At 42.7% G+C, this 17,819-nt stretch overlaps 1 protein-coding gene across 1 annotated transcript in view; it reads left to right on the forward strand.

The window, feature by feature from the left end:
- Positions 1 to 15,890, forward strand: part of SLC7A2 (solute carrier family 7 member 2) — a 58,693-nt gene extending 42,803 nt beyond the window's left edge. Inside the window, exons 7-12 of the mRNA XM_075556770.1 lie at positions 1,331 to 1,470; positions 4,342 to 4,444; positions 6,878 to 7,083; positions 7,798 to 7,964; positions 8,830 to 8,938; positions 10,735 to 15,890. Of these exons, the coding sequence (XP_075412885.1) occupies positions 1,331 to 1,470; positions 4,342 to 4,444; positions 6,878 to 7,083; positions 7,798 to 7,964; positions 8,830 to 8,938; positions 10,735 to 10,970 (961 nt within the window). The 3' untranslated portion in view covers positions 10,971 to 15,890. The remainder of the gene's footprint in view (positions 1 to 1,330; positions 1,471 to 4,341; positions 4,445 to 6,877; positions 7,084 to 7,797; positions 7,965 to 8,829; positions 8,939 to 10,734) is intronic.
- The last annotated feature ends 1,929 nt before the right edge of the window (positions 15,891 to 17,819 follow it).

Here is a 17,819-nt window from a genome sequence, read left to right on the forward strand (position 1 = left end):
AAAGCACCCTTATACATTCCTTGCCCTCGTCATTCTCAAAATTCGCCTTCCACTTGAGTTCCTGGAATCAGCTCGTTTGCCTTTTTTTCCCTCCCCGCTCCCCCTCCCCCCCTAAAAAGTTCTTTGTTTGTTTACATTTAAGACTCATTCCTCAGATTTCTTAAGCATTGGTGATATAAATAAGATACTTAATTTTAGTCATATGACAGCCCATCTCTTTACCTGAATCATGAGTATTTTAAACTGAAGATTTTCTGAAGGTCTGAAAAAGAAGGGGGGAATGATCTTGATATATAATTCAACAAAGCTTAATTCTTTTTTATTTTCTATGGAAAATATAGAGTAAATGATTAGTAAACAAATATTAAAACCAGTTGTTACCTCTTTAAATTATTAATTAACTTAATCTAATGCTATGTTAACAATTAGAAGTTATATTGGGTTTTCAGCCCTCGGTTAGTCTGAGGTTTATTTTGAGTAGCTTCAAATAGTAGTCTCAAAAGGCTGACCTGTGAAGATCCATTAGACCTGGGTTTTAGAAGAGGTAGACAAAGATCCATCTGTGGCCAAGCACTACCTCCATAAGAAGGAAGGAAGGGGGGTTTTAAAAATACAATCTCCTTCTTCTCAAATGGTGGTTTTCACAGTTAAGTCATGTGTGGAAGTACTAAGCACACCAGTAATTCAAAACAACTTAAGCAAACGTAGTTTTTCTAAACTTCACTGTTAATAATTTTTCATCGTGGCCACTAAATTGACAGGAAGTTGAATGTCTTTTTAACCTTTTTCCATCTTGATTATCTTATGATCGTGGTAATTATTACTAATTTGATCGATGACCAAGCTGTGTAAGAGAAAAATAATGGCAAAATAAATATGCAAAATACATAATTATTGGAATAAATGGGGTGACTGTTGAAATAATGGTTTAATTTCTAATTAGGTATCAATTTAAGAATAATAATTTCTGAAATATTGCTGCTAAAGATGTTTTAATAATAGGCTTGGCTTGGGTTTTTTGGTTGTTTTTTCCAAAGCTTTAATTAATTCATTTAATTTATAATCGTGAATCTTTACAAATTATCACAGTATTTTTAATCTGGTAATGTCGCTGGCTGGGCAGCTATCTGTGAGAGAATAGTATGCACCGTAACAGAAATATTGCCAGCCTGTGTATAATTAAACACCCAATCAGAATGCATTTTTTACAATGATGAGATTTCATAATTAAAGCAATTGTGCGGAGTTTTATTCCATTATGCTTCATTTCTTGGATATAATCTTGCTTGAAATATGTTTGCCATTCTGCATGTGTTTGCTTTTCACTCAGTCTTCTTGGATCCATTTTCCCAATGCCTCGTGTAATCTATGCTATGGCGGAGGATGGGTTGCTTTTCAAATGTCTAGCTCAAATCAATTCCAAAACGAAGACGCCGGTAATCGCTACTTTATCATCAGGCGCCGTGGCAGGTGAGAGACAGTTAACCCCTCTAAGAAGAGGGTGATCTTTTCTGTCTAGGACAGTGAGAAGCAGGAAAGTAGGCGGCTGTCAGTTATTTACATGAAGGTCAATACATGTTTCGGGTAAATGCTTTCTGTTTTGATTTTGTTTGTTTGTACAGAGGTTCTGCTCTGCGGAGTCTTTGCCTGTATGTGCTTCCTAAAGTATGAATAACCTCTCACATGTGGATTATGACTTTCTCTGTTCTAGTCTTCTGGGTTCTATGTTCCCTTTACCCCGAATTCTGTTTGCCATGGCCCGGGACGGTTTACTGTTTAGATTTCTTGCCAGAGTGAGTAAGAGGCAGTCACCAGTTGCTGCCACGTTGACAGCAGGGCTCATTTCTGGTAAGCGTTACAAACAGGCTTCTTCAGCATTGGACGCGGACATGTTGTGCTCATGCATGGACTTATCAAAAGCGGGCCGGCTTTCTGTGCATGGAAATTATGGACAGAATCACTGCTCAATCTGGGTATGAGCACTGGATGACAACTGAAAATCAAGGTGCTGGTGTGCACTGACATTCATTCTCCACTGCCCCTTTGCTTGTTTTACTCTGTCGTGACTTTACCTGTCGGCCCTAATAAACGTACAGGGGGCTGCAGTGGCTCTTCATGCTATGTCAGGTATCAAATTCTGTATTGATTGATGCACGGACACGTGGCATTATGTGTTCTGGATGCCTACAATCATAATTAAGGAATAATTCATTAATTTTTAAATGTTAATTTAAGATGATGATTACATGTTTTGTTATGTTTTTGTCCAGGATATAAAGGAAATATTGCAATAGCAAGAAGGGGCCATAGGATTTTCTTTTCAGCTAGATTTTTCAGAACAGAAACCCTCAGCTGTGCCCATTCTTAAGTGAGCATAAGAATGCCAAGGACAACATATTCTTGGTCATTCCAGTCACTGCCCTCAAACATGGGTATCCCTGTGTCCTGGGGCATCCTGGTTCTCTCACACTTATCAACACTCATATCCTCTGAAATTACTCCTTCAGGGCTGGTTTCCCTTTCAGCTGTTTTAGTGCTGAAGTAAGAGTTCAGGAAATAATGGCATGTCATGATTTTATGTGTAGTATCTTTGACCAGAATCCGATTCTGGGCTGAAATTTTCAAAGGTATTTTATAGATAGAGGAGAGAGTGGCCTTAAAGGATCTGGATTTGGAAGGAGGAGAAGGACCTCGGCAAACATTATAGATAAAATGGTCTTGTTGGTTGAAATTTATACCAAAACGATCATTGTGTTGAGGGTTTGACTTGGAGGGAAAATAGGCTAGATAATACTTAATGTAACATTACTTATGTGTGAAGTTGAATTTTTGCAGGATGAGAAAGTACATGCCTTCACCTCCTAATTTTGTGGAAATTTTATAGTAAATTTGGCCCTTTAGCAAATAGAGTTGAAAAGGCAAGTCATTTATCTTTTCAGGGCTTTAGTTTCCATCCCTGTAGAAAGGAAATTGCCTTCAATAATCTAGGGCCTACTTTATTACTAAAATAGTGAGTGCTTTATGATATTGGAAATAGCATTTGAGCTTTTCTAGACAAAAGATCAAACATTTTCTCCATAATTTTTTGTTCTAATAAATTTAGCCAAGAATACTCTAATTTGTTAGCATTTTGTTCTTATTGTCGTTTTTAAGGTATCTTCATTTAGAAAGAATTTAATTTGGTAGTATAATCAATCAGATATTAAAATAAATAATTAGAATGAGATCATTATAATAGGCTTTCTTTTAAAGGTTCTAAAAATACTTTTATGATTTGCTACTTTCCTTCACATACTGCTTTGCTCATTTATAAATGAAATCAGAGAACTTGTACCCTGTTTTCACTACCTGAGGTTCTCACGGGAGAAAGATGAGGCTTTTTACCCCTATTCAGAGTTAGTCTCGGGAACCCAGAAGGGCAGTTCTACCCTGTCCTATAGGGTCACTGGGAGTCAGAATTGACTTGATAGCATTGAGTTTGTTTCTTGGTGATTTTCACAAAACATATTGAAATCTCAGTAATGTAATGTATGAAGGAGCCAGGTGATAGAGTGGTTACGCATTGAGCTACAAAGTCAGCAGTTCGAAACCACCAGCCAGCTCCTCAGAAGAACCAGGAAGCTTTCTACTCCCAGAAATAGTTACAGATTGGGGTGGGGGAAGAGTTACAGATTGGAAACCCCCAGGGACAGTTTTACCCTGTCCCATAGGGTTGCCATGAGTCAGATTTGGCCTGATGGCAGGTAATTTTTTTTTAATGCGTATACTAGCAATGAGAAGCTTGTAGGGTAAGGTATGGGGTGCATTTAAAGAAACACGATATTGTGCTAAAATAAATCTACAGGGTTGTTTAGTGGAACATTGCCTCTACCTTGTTATAACTTAAGTCTGATTCTAAAGATGAGGATAGTAGTCATGATAGATCAAATTATATGGAATTGCTGGTTTTTGTTTTTTAATGTCAAAACTTGATGAATACCAGGCTGTTCATGTAGCTGAATCTAATCCCTCCTTATCTCATTGGATTATCCAGTAGAAGATAAAATATGATCATAGACATATAAGGTTTGCTGAGAGGTCTGAAGCACCATGTAAATGTAATATGGATAGTGTCTATTTACTGTCATAGATAGGGCCAACTATTTGGGGAATTCAAATGAAATAGTTTCACTATTTTGATGTTTATGTAAGTGTTCAGGGTAGATAGGTTTTGTACTTGACAGATCCTCATTGGCACTAAAACAGAAAGTGTCCATCATTTGGCCCTAACTTGGAAGCTATTTCCTGAATAGGGTTTTGTCATCGGTCTCTTTTTTCACCTTTCTTTTTTGTTCCCCTTAGCCGTGATGGCCTTTCTGTTTGACCTGAAGGCTCTTGTGGACATGATGTCCATTGGTACTCTTCTGGCCTACTCTCTGGTTGCGGCCTGTGTCCTCATCCTCAGGTGAGCGCTCCTGGTTGGAAGGTGGTTCTGAAGGGTGTCTGTGCTGTGGGACATGGGGAGTACAGAAAAGCAGGGCTCACTTCAAGTTCAAGTTTAGCAATCTCACAGGAGCTACAGTCTCTGTACAGTCATGGACGACTCGTCTGAACTTGACCTTAGCAAAGAATCAGATATAATTTAATTGATGAGTGATAGGTTAGCTGATTTGTGTATAAAAGTCACTCCCATGGACCTGATTCTGATTCATAGCAATCCTAAAGGATAGGGTAGTACTGTACCCTGTGGATTTATGAGATGGTAACTAGAGCGGATTGTGGTTTCGAACAGCTGACTGCCTAACTCCTAACCACTGAGCCACCAGAGCTCCCTCACAATGTATAGAGAGAACTTACAAATACTCATGCATTTTGTCTTAATAATTGAAGTGCTAAGATTTTTATAAAAATGTAATCAGAGAGATACACACAGAGAAATGTAGAAAGGTGATTTACAAAAGTAAAAATACTGAGCTCACCTGACTTTACTCGTGAGTAAATGTGTTGATTCAGTGGATTCTTACACAACAAATAAAATTATATTAAATTGCATGGGGAAATGTATCAATTTTAGATTGTAAAACTACACACACATTTGAGTTTATTCAAATAATACCTCAGCAGTTTATATGGAAAACCATAGTCAGACAACCATATCCATGGTTTCAAGAGCTACCAATTCAAACAACCACGGACTGCAGCTACTTGGGAAAAAAATTTTCAGAAAATAAAAATTGAAATATGCCAGGCACTGAGCCCTCCGCTGAATTCACATGAATGCAGTGCTGTGGCCTCCGCCCTCCCATAGACCCCTCATCTCTCTCCAGCACTCATTTGAGCAATGTTTCCTTTGGGATGTTGGTTTGCAACTTGTGCTGTGTGCATCCTTTGTTTCTGTGAAAAACAAGGCTGCTAACAAGCAATTAAGTGGCCAGATCCATCCCTCAGAGAAAGGCCAAGAGAGTGTGAAAGGGGCTTTGTGCGTAGTGTTTACATTGTGCTAGGTAATACAAATAATCTAGAGGATTAGATTATTATAGAGGATGTGCACAAATTACATACAAATACTATCCCATTTTATATAAGGGAGTCAGCATCTGTGGATTTCGATGTCCGTCTAGGGTTGTGTGTGTAGACTTGGATTGTTGTGACTGTGGTGTAGAATTGGCTCTTACCACGTAACAATCTTATATGACAGAGTAGACCTGCTCCGTAAGCTTTCCTAGACTGAAATCGTTACAGGACTACTTCATCAGGTCTTTTCTCTGCAGACTGCCTGGTAGGTTTGAACCTCCAACCTGTCAGCTAGAACTGAGAGCTTAACCATTGTGCCACCATGTGTGTGTATGTGTGGCTGTGTGCATTCGTATGACTATGTGTCTATATGTACATACTTAGATACCTACATGAAATTGTATCAGATTTTACCAAAATACTGGTAGTGATTAATTTGGAAATGGATGATTGTAATTTTCTTTATACTTTTGTGTGTTTTTTTTCCTTTTTCTTTCCAGTGAGCATTTTTCTTCTATATATGGAGGGAAATGTTGTTCCAAACATAAATAAGACAGGAGCTCAAAGGGAAATAGGCCACACTGAGAGGGTTCAGGGCACACAGTAGAGGTAACACAGGCTGTAAAAGACATGGACAGAGCAGAGGGAAAAGCCGTGCATGGCTGGGGTTTACCTAGAAGAATCAGGTTAGGAAGTTGAAGAGATGCGGTCGAGAGGCAAGTTGTGATGAGGCCTTTGTATGCCAAACAGAGAGGATTTTATTCTTTGTTCTGTAGCTGATGCTTAGCCAGAGTTTTCTGGCTGTTTTGGTTAACTACATTTCCTTTGGACCCAGATATTTCCCAAGGAATCATTTTGAGGTAAACAGAGCTAGCTTTCCTTTGTGTCTGACTAAAAACCTTCTAGTGAAGTGGCTCTTGGGAAATTCCAAGTTGCTACAGGTATTTTATGGAGCCTGCGCCCGAGCCTCGCCCATTCAGACACGAGGTCAGGCAGCATGGGGTGTGGGGAGGGGGCTTCAAAGAGTTTCTGGAAAGTGGAAATAAAGAGAATGGAATTTCCCCGTAAGCCTGCTTGCTTGTTCGTATGGTAGCCGCTGCATAAGCTGCGGCCCTAAGCCTTAGATGTCTTATTTAGAATTTTAGATTACATTTCTTTCGTTTTTGCCTTCAAGTACTGCTTTGTTTTCTGTGTTCAGTGAAAGTGTGCACATACAGTTACATGGCATTCAGTTACAACCTCCTTGAGTTGTAGCAACATCCTAATTCCTTCCCTGTGAACATGACCTCATAGCCTCCCACACTGCTCATCTAGCTTCAGAGTGTTTGTTTAACAGGTGCCTGTTCCTTTTGGCCAAATAAACACGGTGTTTCTTTGGGGATAGGTACCAGCCTGGCTTGTCCTATCAGCAACCCAAATATTCTCCTGAGAAAGAAGCTCTACAGTCGTGTGCCAGCCCAGCCTCCAAGAACGGGTCCCAGGTCACCATGCTGCAGGGCCAGGGATTCAGCCTCAGGCTCCTCATCAAACCCTCCCCTCTGCCCACATCGGTGTCGGCTTCTCTCGTGAGCATCCTGGTAGGATTACTGGGTAAGTCCTCCGGAGCCCGCTGACTGCGCGGAGGTGGACCAGGTGTGAGGGGAATGGTGGCGGTGGCACTCTCTGTTAGCTAGAGCTGCCGTGACAAGCACCCCAAAGGGGTGCCTTGAAGGAACCATGTAATTTTCTCAAGGGTGCCAGTTCTAAAACAACCCCTCTGTCTTCTCTGGGAAAGATCCTTGTTTCTCTCGGCTCTCGTTGACCCTAGTTCTCAGCTCCTCAAGGATCTCACCAGAAAGCCACTTTCAGCAAAAGTTGTGCAGTTTTGTCTCTGCCTGTGCTACTCCTGATAAGCCAGAAGAGCTCAGATTTAGCACACACCCTGCTGATACAGACGTAGTAACATAACCAAGAAGTACCGGTTTATAAACAGGATCCCCCACACACACACCTAGGTGTAGGGGCTAAGATTCCAATGTGTATTTGGAGTGCACAGTTCATGCACAACCAGACCTAAATAGCTCGGACAGTGGCAGCGTAAGCCCGATGGCCGGGCTTAGAGGTGAGACTCCCCTGGGGAGGAGACAGGAAGGAAGAAGTGAGCAGCGAGGCTCAAAGCACTAAGGTCGGCAGTCTCTTCCCACAATGAAACAGAAGACCGCACAAAGGGAAGAGTCTTTGTAAAGGCCTTTGTCTTATCCAAGCGCCCTGTTTGAAGTGAGGAATTCCAGTGAAGAGCGTGTGGCACTGCCTTTGTTTCCCCAGCGTTTCTGGTCTTGGGCCTGAGCATCCTGACCACCTACGGAGTGGAGGCCATCGCCAGCATGGAGGCCTGGAGCGTGGCTCTCCTCTCGGTGCTGCTTGTGCTCTGCGTTGCCATCGTTCTCACCATCTGGAGGCAGCCCCAGAACCAGCAGAAGGTAGCCTTTATGGTAAGTGCCGAGAGAGCTGCACTTCAGAAAACATGAGGCGCAGCCTCTCTCGCCAGGGCTGGGTTTCAGCTGTTTCTGATCAGGGAATCTGTCGGAAATGTTAAAAACCCACTGCCGTCAAGTCCATTTCAACCCACAGTGACCCTGGAAGACAGAGGAGAACTGCTCCTTTGGGTTTCTGAGGCCATCCACTTCAACGGGGCTAGACAGCTTCATTTTCCTCCCAAGGAGCAGCCGGTGGGTGTGAACCACCAGCTTGGGTGTGAACCACCAGCTTTGCAGTTAGCAGGCCCGGATCCTTGGAGGATCTTCATCTCGGAAGTCCAGTGCCCTCCCAGCAGCAGGCTGCTTTCCGCCATTCCCCTTCTTTTTTGCAAGTGAAATGATCCTATCTTGTTTTAAAGAGCAGGTTTCAGCTTGAAGAGAGAGCTTCCTGAAATTGTCCCCCTGGGATTCCATGTGGATCCAGAGTTCTGGAAACATGCCATTCTCAAGATCAGAACTGGATAGTCTTAGTGATGATGCAGGTGTTCATGGGCTTGATGAAGCCCAGGCTGCTTTGGGCGGCTGGGAATGCATATGAATCCCTCTTTAAGTGTTCTCTGGAAGAATGATCCTTGTTCCCATTGTCCTTTTCATGAGAATATAAACTTAGTGACCCCGTGTGAAAATATGCCAGGGGGAAGGGGCATGAGGCTTCAGAAAGTTCATGGGAAAATGGAATCAAAAGATAATGGAATATGTCCACAAACTTGTTAAGCCCCCTTATATATGAAAAATTAATTGCTACAGTGTTGAAATCATTTGAAGAATATGCTTTCAAATTCCGAGTACATTAAAAACAAAACTCATTTCTCTTCCTTAGGTACCATTCTTGCCATTTTTACCGGCATTCAGCATCCTTGTGAACATTTACCTGATGGTCCAATTGAGTGCTGACACTTGGGTCCGATTTAGCATCTGGATGGCACTTGGTAGGTCCTGCCATGCTGTGGCATTCTCAACTTGGGCTTGCTTGCTCCTGGGTCCTGCTCTGGTTAGCGGAAAGCACCCGTCCCCTTCCTGGCAACAAGGGCTCTCGCAGATTCTCATTTCCAACCTCTTTCCACATAAGGAGACACTAACTGACACTCTCTGCCTTCGTATGTCCCCAGTTGTCTTTACATAACCTTTCCTGCTTCCCTTCCCTGCCCCCCCCCCAGTGCTCTTTGTGGTGGGTTCTATTTTCTCCAAGTTGTGGACGGGAAAAATTGGAGCCAACAAAACTCCGCTGATTGACCTTGTGAAGCGCAATCCGAGATGGACTCCAAAGCCAGTCCTTCCCGTGAACGCCAGTGGATTTCTGGAGACATTCTGGAAGGGCTGTTGGCATGCACTTCCTTCCCTGAGATATAAATGTGTTATTATTAGAGTCCTGGAGTGGAATCTAGCATTGAGTAATTTGACGCAGCTTATTTATAACTGTAAGGTGGTCTGGTTTTCATTGACTGATTCAGATCCCTATGTGAAATTTGAGTTAGAAACTTAAGTTAGTTGTCACTGAAGCTCAAACAGGCTCCAAAGCGTGCGGTAAAGGCTGCGGGGTGAAGACGTGGGACGTGAGAGCCTGGCCTCTACCGGCTGGGTAGGCTGAGAGGAGTCTGGGAGTGTCTGGTTTCTGACAGTCCCCCAGTTGGCTTAAGAAAAATGAATCTTAGCCTCCTCGTTCCCTTGTGCATAGGTGTTTGTCTGGGCTATAAATTAATTTCAAATATAAGACACTGATCCAGTCGGGCCCATGGAGATTTCATCTGCAGTCCATCTTGTCCACTGCCCCCACATCCACATTTGAGTTGCATCCAAGTTTTGGAGGTCACGCTGTGCAGAAAATTAGAAGGTATTTGCTTTAGGTCAAAAGTTCTCCGTCAAAACCGGTTACTCTATGTTACTCCTGTTGCTGTCACTGTGAGGACCGGGTCAGGTGGCCCTGCTATTTCAGAGTCCGGGTCCTGGCAAGACTCTCCTGCAAGCCCAGAAGAGGTTTGTATCTGGAGGACGCTCCACCCTCCCTACCTTCTCTCCAACCACTTTGCTGCTTGCCTTAAGTCTTCTCCCTGCTGTAGAGTCTAGATTCGTAGTGACCCTATGGGACAGAGGAGGACAGGCCCTGTCGGTTTCTGAGACTAACTTGTGATGGGAGTCAAAAGCCACCTCTTTCCCCCTTGAGAGGCTGGTGGTTTTGAACTGGTTAGCGGCCCAGTGTGTCACCCACAGCACCATGCTTGAATTGCCCCCTACACCACTAGTCCCCGGTCAGCGTGGCTGTTCATAAACATTTGCTTGTGTACACTGCCCCTGGTAAGGGACATCCATGTCCTCTCTGTGAAGGCTAGGTGGGCTTCCCAAAATGTCTGACGGCCACCCTGGCCATGCCCCTATTTATTTAGGGTGTAACTTGAGACTACCCCACCTAACCTTTGGTTGAAAATGTTAGCTTGAGTTTTGAAGAAATACAGTTTTTCTTTTCCACATAAACATTGTCCAGAAAACTTTTATTAAAAGAAACATTTTCTATGGATTTGATTTATTGAAACCAAAAAAGGTACATTCTCCTGGGAAATAGTTATGTAGAAGGCCTCTGCGGGGTAGCCTGTGTGTGTGTTCCAGCCTTCCGAACTAGCCCACAAAGAAGGGGAAATGGTCTCGCCGTTTCTGTGTTACACTGTCCTTATTAAAACCATTTCAGCCGGACATACCTAAAGCATGAATTTTTTTTCCTCCTCCCCCAAAGGTTTCCTGATTTACTTTGCTTATGGCATTAGACACAGCGTGGAAGGTAAATCGAGGGATGAAGAAGATGAGGAGGAGGAGGAAGAGGAAGAAGAGGAGGAGGAGGAGGAGGAGGATGCTTATGCAGGCAACAGCAATGGAGCCGCAGAAGGAAAATCCACCATACAAACAAATAACCGTCATCAAAGAGGCCGCACCTTGCCCTTCTTATTCCATGAAAATACCAGTGAATGCTAATGCTTGCAGGCGCAGAGCCGGCCCACGGTCCTAACTCACACGCCGCCATGGAGCCAGCCGTGGCAGGATGTCATATTATCATGCTAGGTTTTCACAAGTGTGCTATGGACGTAGTTTGCCCTAGTTTCTACTTACTCTTCTGGGCAGCACTTCCTCATGTGGTGAATCATGTGCCTGGGGCGACACTCACCTGAGCTCTCCCTCAGGGATGCCTCCCCCTCCCCCCACCCCCCGTGTGAGTGTGGATGTGGAAAGTTGTTGGTGTTTTACAGCATTTCAGTTCTTCCATGTTGTCATCAATTGGCAGCACGTACTACACATACTGAAATGGAAAAGAAGCGTGGTTGTGTGTGTCCTTATATAGAGCATGCTAACAAGTGTACTTACCCATCCGGTTGCCTGTCGGTGGTGTTTGTGGGCAGAGGGCAGCAGCAGTTTCCACAGGCTTGGTTTGGCCTGGCTAACAAGGCCTTGACCTGTTCGCTAACCCTTTAGCCAGTAAGGGTGTTAGTTTCTGCTCTACTGCACAGCACGGGGTGCCATGCTGTCACTGGGTGGCACCCTGGTGAACTCTTGTCTCCTTTGAGTGAGCCCTCCTCCACAGGAGGGCTCATGCTGTGAATGCCTGCCCAGTCAGAGGCCTGTGGAAACAGCGTGCTCTCTCGGGGGGGGGGGGGGGCCCTTCTTGCTAGCAAGCAAAGCAGAAAACTCCTGTGAGATCCAAGAGTTAGACCCATGCTCGGATAACAAGATTAACCAAGCAGGCGTGCTTTAAAAGTCACTTAATATAAGCCAATCTTGTCGCCCAGGTCACACGATTGGCATTGTGATTCATATAATTCCCCATTTTGTGAATAACTAGTCACACTGTAGATTTCTTAGCCTCGTCAGGCACAGAATTCACTCCTGTTTTGTTTTGTTTGGGTTTGTTGTCTTGCCCTTGGTGTGCAGGGCTACAAGAGCACATGTTATCTCTAGTACAGGAAAACAAGGAAAGGAGAGGGGTACAAGAGAAAGGGCGCTCTTTCTGATTTCATGGTGCCTGTTCAGATGTTCGGGGATATTTGGCCCAATCTCATGGGTTCCTACCAACTTTGCCTCTGATGTTTCTCCCGGAGACCTTAGGGGTGTTCTCCCCCTTTGAATACGTTATTTAGCACTTTGACTTCATTTCTTCTCATATGACTACATTAAAGCTCTTCATGTACACCCCAGTATTCTCTAGTAACCCATCAGTCGTTAGGGGTGGGGTGGGGATGGGGGAGATGTTTTGTTCAAATACAATTATTTTAAACTTCAATCTAAAAATCAATTTGAATTAAAATTATGAACTCTTTTTTTGCATGTAAGATCCTCCAGTTTGCTGTATTTTATTTAATAGGGCTTTCTGATAATGCGCTATTTAGCTAAAGTGTGCGTGTTTTACTTCTCATGGGATAGTTTTTCTTAAAGTGGTTTGATAAATGTAGTGAGAAACTAGATTTATGTTGTGAGTTACACGCCCAGGATACTTGTAGTGAATGGTAACCGTGCACACCAATCCACCAGGTTAATCCAAAGACCAGGAGAACATTTATTTTCTGACATCTCTTCTGAGAAGTCAGTTGTTTTATTGGTGCCATTAAACAAGTTGTGATTGATTTGTTTAAACATTGATAGCAATTACCTATCAAATAAACAGGAAGAAAGCCTGGTTTTCTGGCTGCTATATTGTAGCACCCTGACAAAGAAATCAGAGCTGACATTCCACACGTCCCAGGGTGCACATGGTCAAACTTGAAGCTCAGTGTTTTCTTTCAAGCTGCATGTTTTGCTAGAGAGGGGGGGTTAGATGAGCAAGTGGGGACATGGAAGGACTTAGGGTAGGTGAAGTCATACACCTCCCCGTTGCAGCAGCACACCGTCAACAACCCTATTTATTCGACAGTCCATCAGGAATAGCCCTTGGGTGCATGAGAAATCTGACATGTGAGCCTTTAACTCTTTCACTAACAAAATCCAGAAATGCCATGAGAATCTGATAGGCAGCTGGAAGTACGATGCCCATTCTATTCCATTAGAATAAAAATAATTGTGTTTCCACACGAAATGAAATATCGATTCTAAACACATGTCTATAGTATAAACCACACTGCTGGTGACTCTGCTTTCCCTCCCCCTTTTGTGAAGATTCAAGTAAGAGTGTATGTGTGCACATGAGCACACATGCAAATATGTAAACACTTTTATGTGTGGGTGTGTGTATATCTATATATCAATATATCTACATATATTTCAAGTATCAATGTATAAGTAAGTTGGGTCTATCATGGGCTTTGGAAATGCTATTTTTAAGTATCAGAAGCCCAACTTATATCTGATAGGTATGCTTATATAAAATTTTTAGGTTTTTAAGTATTTTGAAGTATTCAGCAATTTTATATGGACAATATTTTCTATAGCTATATTCTTTAAGATATTTATACTGTTTCTAATATGAAATTATTCTCTAGGACATTATAACAGGTGCTTCCTAGTCTGAAATGGAGTCGGGGTGGAGGGCCTTAGAGTATTTCTGTGTACTTGTTTCTCTTGCACCTTCTCTGACTTATGTATCTCTATGTTTATTAGTAAAAGCCAGTACTATACCCCTTCTTATACCAGCTCTCTCCCTATATTTGAATTCATAACCTTTGAGATAAAATGTTCTTTTTCATTTGGATTACCAAAATGTTTTATATATCGTTGACAAGTAATCAGTCAAGCATATATAAATACCTCTTCAGAAATTGAAATAATAAAAAGAAAAGTGCACATTCTCTTTACGGTCGTAGAGTAAGACCGCTTTTCTCTTTTATACTAGAAAATAGCACTTGGCATTTTCTGTGAGAAACTTCCCCAGTAGCACCTGTAGGTTACCCTCTTAAAAGAGGGAACGATTTGTGAGTTACTACATTAAGGAAATGCCAACCCTGCGTTTTGGGAGGTAGCTGTGTGCAAATTCAAGTTTAAAAGCTTTTATCTTTTGATACCTACTGAAATGCAGATTTTTGTTTAACCGCAGCCCCAGAGATAAGCATCAAGCAAGCCAAAGGTAAAATAGTCTTTGAAATTTATACATTAAAGAAAACAATGTGGACATATAAAACTTCGCTGTCACCCACTGCCTTCGCTACCGTAGCCTCGAGACTTGAGGTTTGAGCAGTTGCCACACAGGGGTCCTAGGGCTGTGGCCCACGGATGCAGACTGCTGCATCGTTCACCCACTGAGGGGCTGGGGGGGGGGGTTGAATTGCTGACCTTTTAGTTAACAGCCGAATATTTACCCACTCTGCCACTGTCATTGGTAGAAAATAACAATTTCAGAATTATCTTCCTGTGAATGAGCTAAGCCTCTCAAGATTTCTGCATAAAGAGTTTTTAAAGAACATTTTTATTTTAAATAGTAGTCAAAATATTTTGAGTCCTGAATGCTTTTTAGGTAGTTGTTTATATAATAAAATATTTTAAATTAGCATATGTAGCATATTAGCAAAACAAAGCATTTTACCAAATTCCTTTCCAGATTTATATGAACACTGGAAAAGGAAGAAAAAGGGCAGGCATGTCCCTGCAACGCTGATGACAGGGAGCAGAGCAGCTTCCTCCTCCTCCAAAGGCAGTGCCACTCAGTAATGCTCAGAGCTTAACCTTCGAGCAAAGCCGCACCTAGATTCCAGCTCCCTCACGTCATCTTACTGATGGGAGCCTGATGATCCTGATATGCCCCAAGTGACATTGAGCTAGCACCAAAAAGCACAATTTCCACAGAATTTTAACAGGGTAGGTTTACACCCTGGATTATTAAACTCCACATGATTAGTGTGAGTTTGAAAGCTTTTAAAAATTGACTTCTCTTTATGCTAGTGCCAAAACAGCCTTCTCCATACCCTATTGACAGAAAGTTCCCTAGCAGGTCCTAACATAGCAAGCGGAGAAGTATCAGCGTTTGAGTAGTCATACCAACAAATATGTATTTTAGAGCCATATAGATATGAGAAAAGGTTGCTTGATGTTTAACTGAGAGGGCGTTTTATTTCTTCCTCCTTATGTAATCATATTTAAATATTTTTGAATGGCTTTCTAATTGGGCTTTGAGATGCCTGATCTGTTATTGCCGTTGTTGGCTTAGTTATTAGTTTTTGTAACATTGTCTATATGTACACAGTTTAGTCTTACTGGTTATAGTCCATCTTCTGGTTTAATCCATGGCAGCCCTATTTCTGGGAGGACCATCCTTTGTTTTGCCACCATGGCCAAAGCCACTGTCAAAGTAGACCTACAGGAGCCTCCCTGAGCACTGGCACAGAGCTGGGGGGAGCAGCATGAGGACTCTAGACAGGTCCTGGGCTCATGAGTGTCAATAGCTACAACTGCTGGTGGGGGTCTTGGGATGAAGGGGAAAGTGATGAGGTGGTTTAGGGTCCTTGATTTCAGTTCTAAATCCCATGAGTATGTCAAGGGGAATGGAAAAGGACGAAGGAGTCTCTCTGGCTCACGTAGGAGTGGCTGCGTCCTGCAATGGGCACTGTCGGGCCTGGCCTGCTGCAGTCGCCGCATACACAGACCAGTGGCCTACACCAAGCCAGTACAGGGCCCTGTGCTGCCAGTAGGACAGGTGGTATCACAGCACGTTGGATTGCCCAGTTCTGCACTAGGGGTGCCAAATTGTATTGCCTCAGTCTACCGTCACACTTCATTGAAACTGTTGGAGGGCCACACACCCCTCAGAAATTCTCTCTGTAGAAACCGACAAAGGCATTGGTCTTATGCAAATGTAAACATTTTGCTTACTCTTAATTTTAAATTGAAATGTTTTGAATGAAAATCAGCATTTTTACTTATAAAATTGGATTATGTTTTAGAACTTGTCTTAAATAAAATCTTGCTTTACCACTGTAAGATATGTTTTGTCGTGCGAGCATGTATTTTTAAAATAAATATATTATGAGTTGCAATAATGGTGTGTGCACTTAAATACCTTTCAGAGCAAATAGATTCCTTTCACATTTCTCTAAACTGTTTTCTTCTTGTTTATTGTCGGTGGTGTTGAGTTCAGATCAGGACCCCCATGTGTGCACACTAGCGCTGTTCCATAGAGTTCCCAAGGCCATGCATTATCTTTCAGAAACAGGCCACCAAGTCTGACTTTCCAAGTGCCTCTGAGAGGGTTTGAACTGCAAACCTTTAAGGCAATGGTTGAAAGCTTAATCGTTTGGGCCACCCGATGACTCCTTACTATTTGGGAACCTTCAAAGTTCAGAAAGATACCACAATCTAAATGGAAACACAATCGTATGATGATTCTTAAATTCCCAGTTTCTACCCAACTCCCACCATACCTCTGGGAAATCATTCATCACATTACTGCCTCAAGAGATTTCATGTACAAAAAAGGTAACAATAACAAAATAAGATTGAGAAAAACCAGTTGAAAGAGATAAAATGTTAAAAGGTAGAGCAAATTTAAAATGGGTCAAAAGGAAGATCAAACGGTAAAGTGTTCAATTTTAACCTCGCTACGCCTGCCATATCATCAAAGCTAGTCATATCCCTGGTCTAACCAGAGGGGATTCACGGGAGGCTTCATTAATCCATGTGCATTTCCCCTTCCCTTTTTATTTTTTAACTGATAGAACCTTTAAACGGGTCAAAAGGGATCAAATAAAATGGTACTTATTAACCTAACCATTATAATCCCCTACAATACTCTGATGTTAACACCCCTCAGCTATGGGCAGGATTCACCAGAGGCTTAATCCATGTGTGGACCCTGCAAATGGATTTTGGGCTTCACTGTTATCCATAGCTTTCTTCAAATCAGGTGTTCACAATTTAAACATTCTTTACAATCCTTGCATCATACAGGCTAGCATGCTTCTTCCATTCGGACTATGGTTTCTGATAGCTGGGGGCTCCCCTAGTTTCTTCACACTGCTATAGCACCCACACCTTACGTGATCTCTTCATGAGGGCAAGTATCAAGCAGGGCCAGGTATTGGCACATGTACTTATATGGCAGTACACTTAAGAAGTGGACGGACTCTGGGCCCCTGTTCAAGCCCTCCCTCAATGCAAGAACAACACTGTTCTAACAACCGGGCATTATGTGACTGTCACCCTCCTGACATGATCGCTGAAGACAAAATGGGTGCATAAGAAAATGTGAAGAAAGCTGATGGTCCCAGGTTATCAAAAGACATAGTGTCTGGAGTCTTAAATGCTTGAAGTTAAACAAGGGGCCATCTAGCAGAGAAGCAAAAAGCCCACTTGGAAGAAGCACACCAGCCTGTGTGATCATGAGGTGTCATTGGGATCAGGTATCAGAAGACGCCAAACCAAAAAAAAATTGTTGAGAATGAGAGTCGGAGCAGAGACCCAAAACCCATCTGTAGACAATGGGACATTCCCTCACAGAAGGCTTGCAAGGAATGGATGAGTCGACCAGGGTGAAGTATAGCACCGATGAAACACAATATTCCTCAGGTTCCTTGAGGCTTCCTCACCTCCCACTATCATGACCCCAGTCCTGCATTTCTCTTCAAGCTAGGCTGGAGGATGTACACAGGTACAGATAAGAGCTCACAACACATGGAATCCAGGTCATATAAACCCCTCGGGAACAGAAATGGGAGTAGCAATACCAGGAGGGTAGGAGGAAGGTGGAGAATGGAGGGGGGAAGAAATCGCGGGTGGAGGGAGACAGTGGTCGGTGTAAGATATGAAAAATAATTTATCATAGGGTCACAAGGATGGGAGGTGGTGAGGGAGGGTAAAAAGAGCTGATACCAAGGGTTCAAACAGAAACTAAATGTTTAGAAAATCATGATG

This window comes from Tenrec ecaudatus, chromosome 8 (assembly GCF_050624435.1).
Source record: "Tenrec ecaudatus isolate mTenEca1 chromosome 8, mTenEca1.hap1, whole genome shotgun sequence".
NCBI lineage: Eukaryota > Metazoa > Chordata > Mammalia > Afrosoricida > Tenrecidae > Tenrec > Tenrec ecaudatus.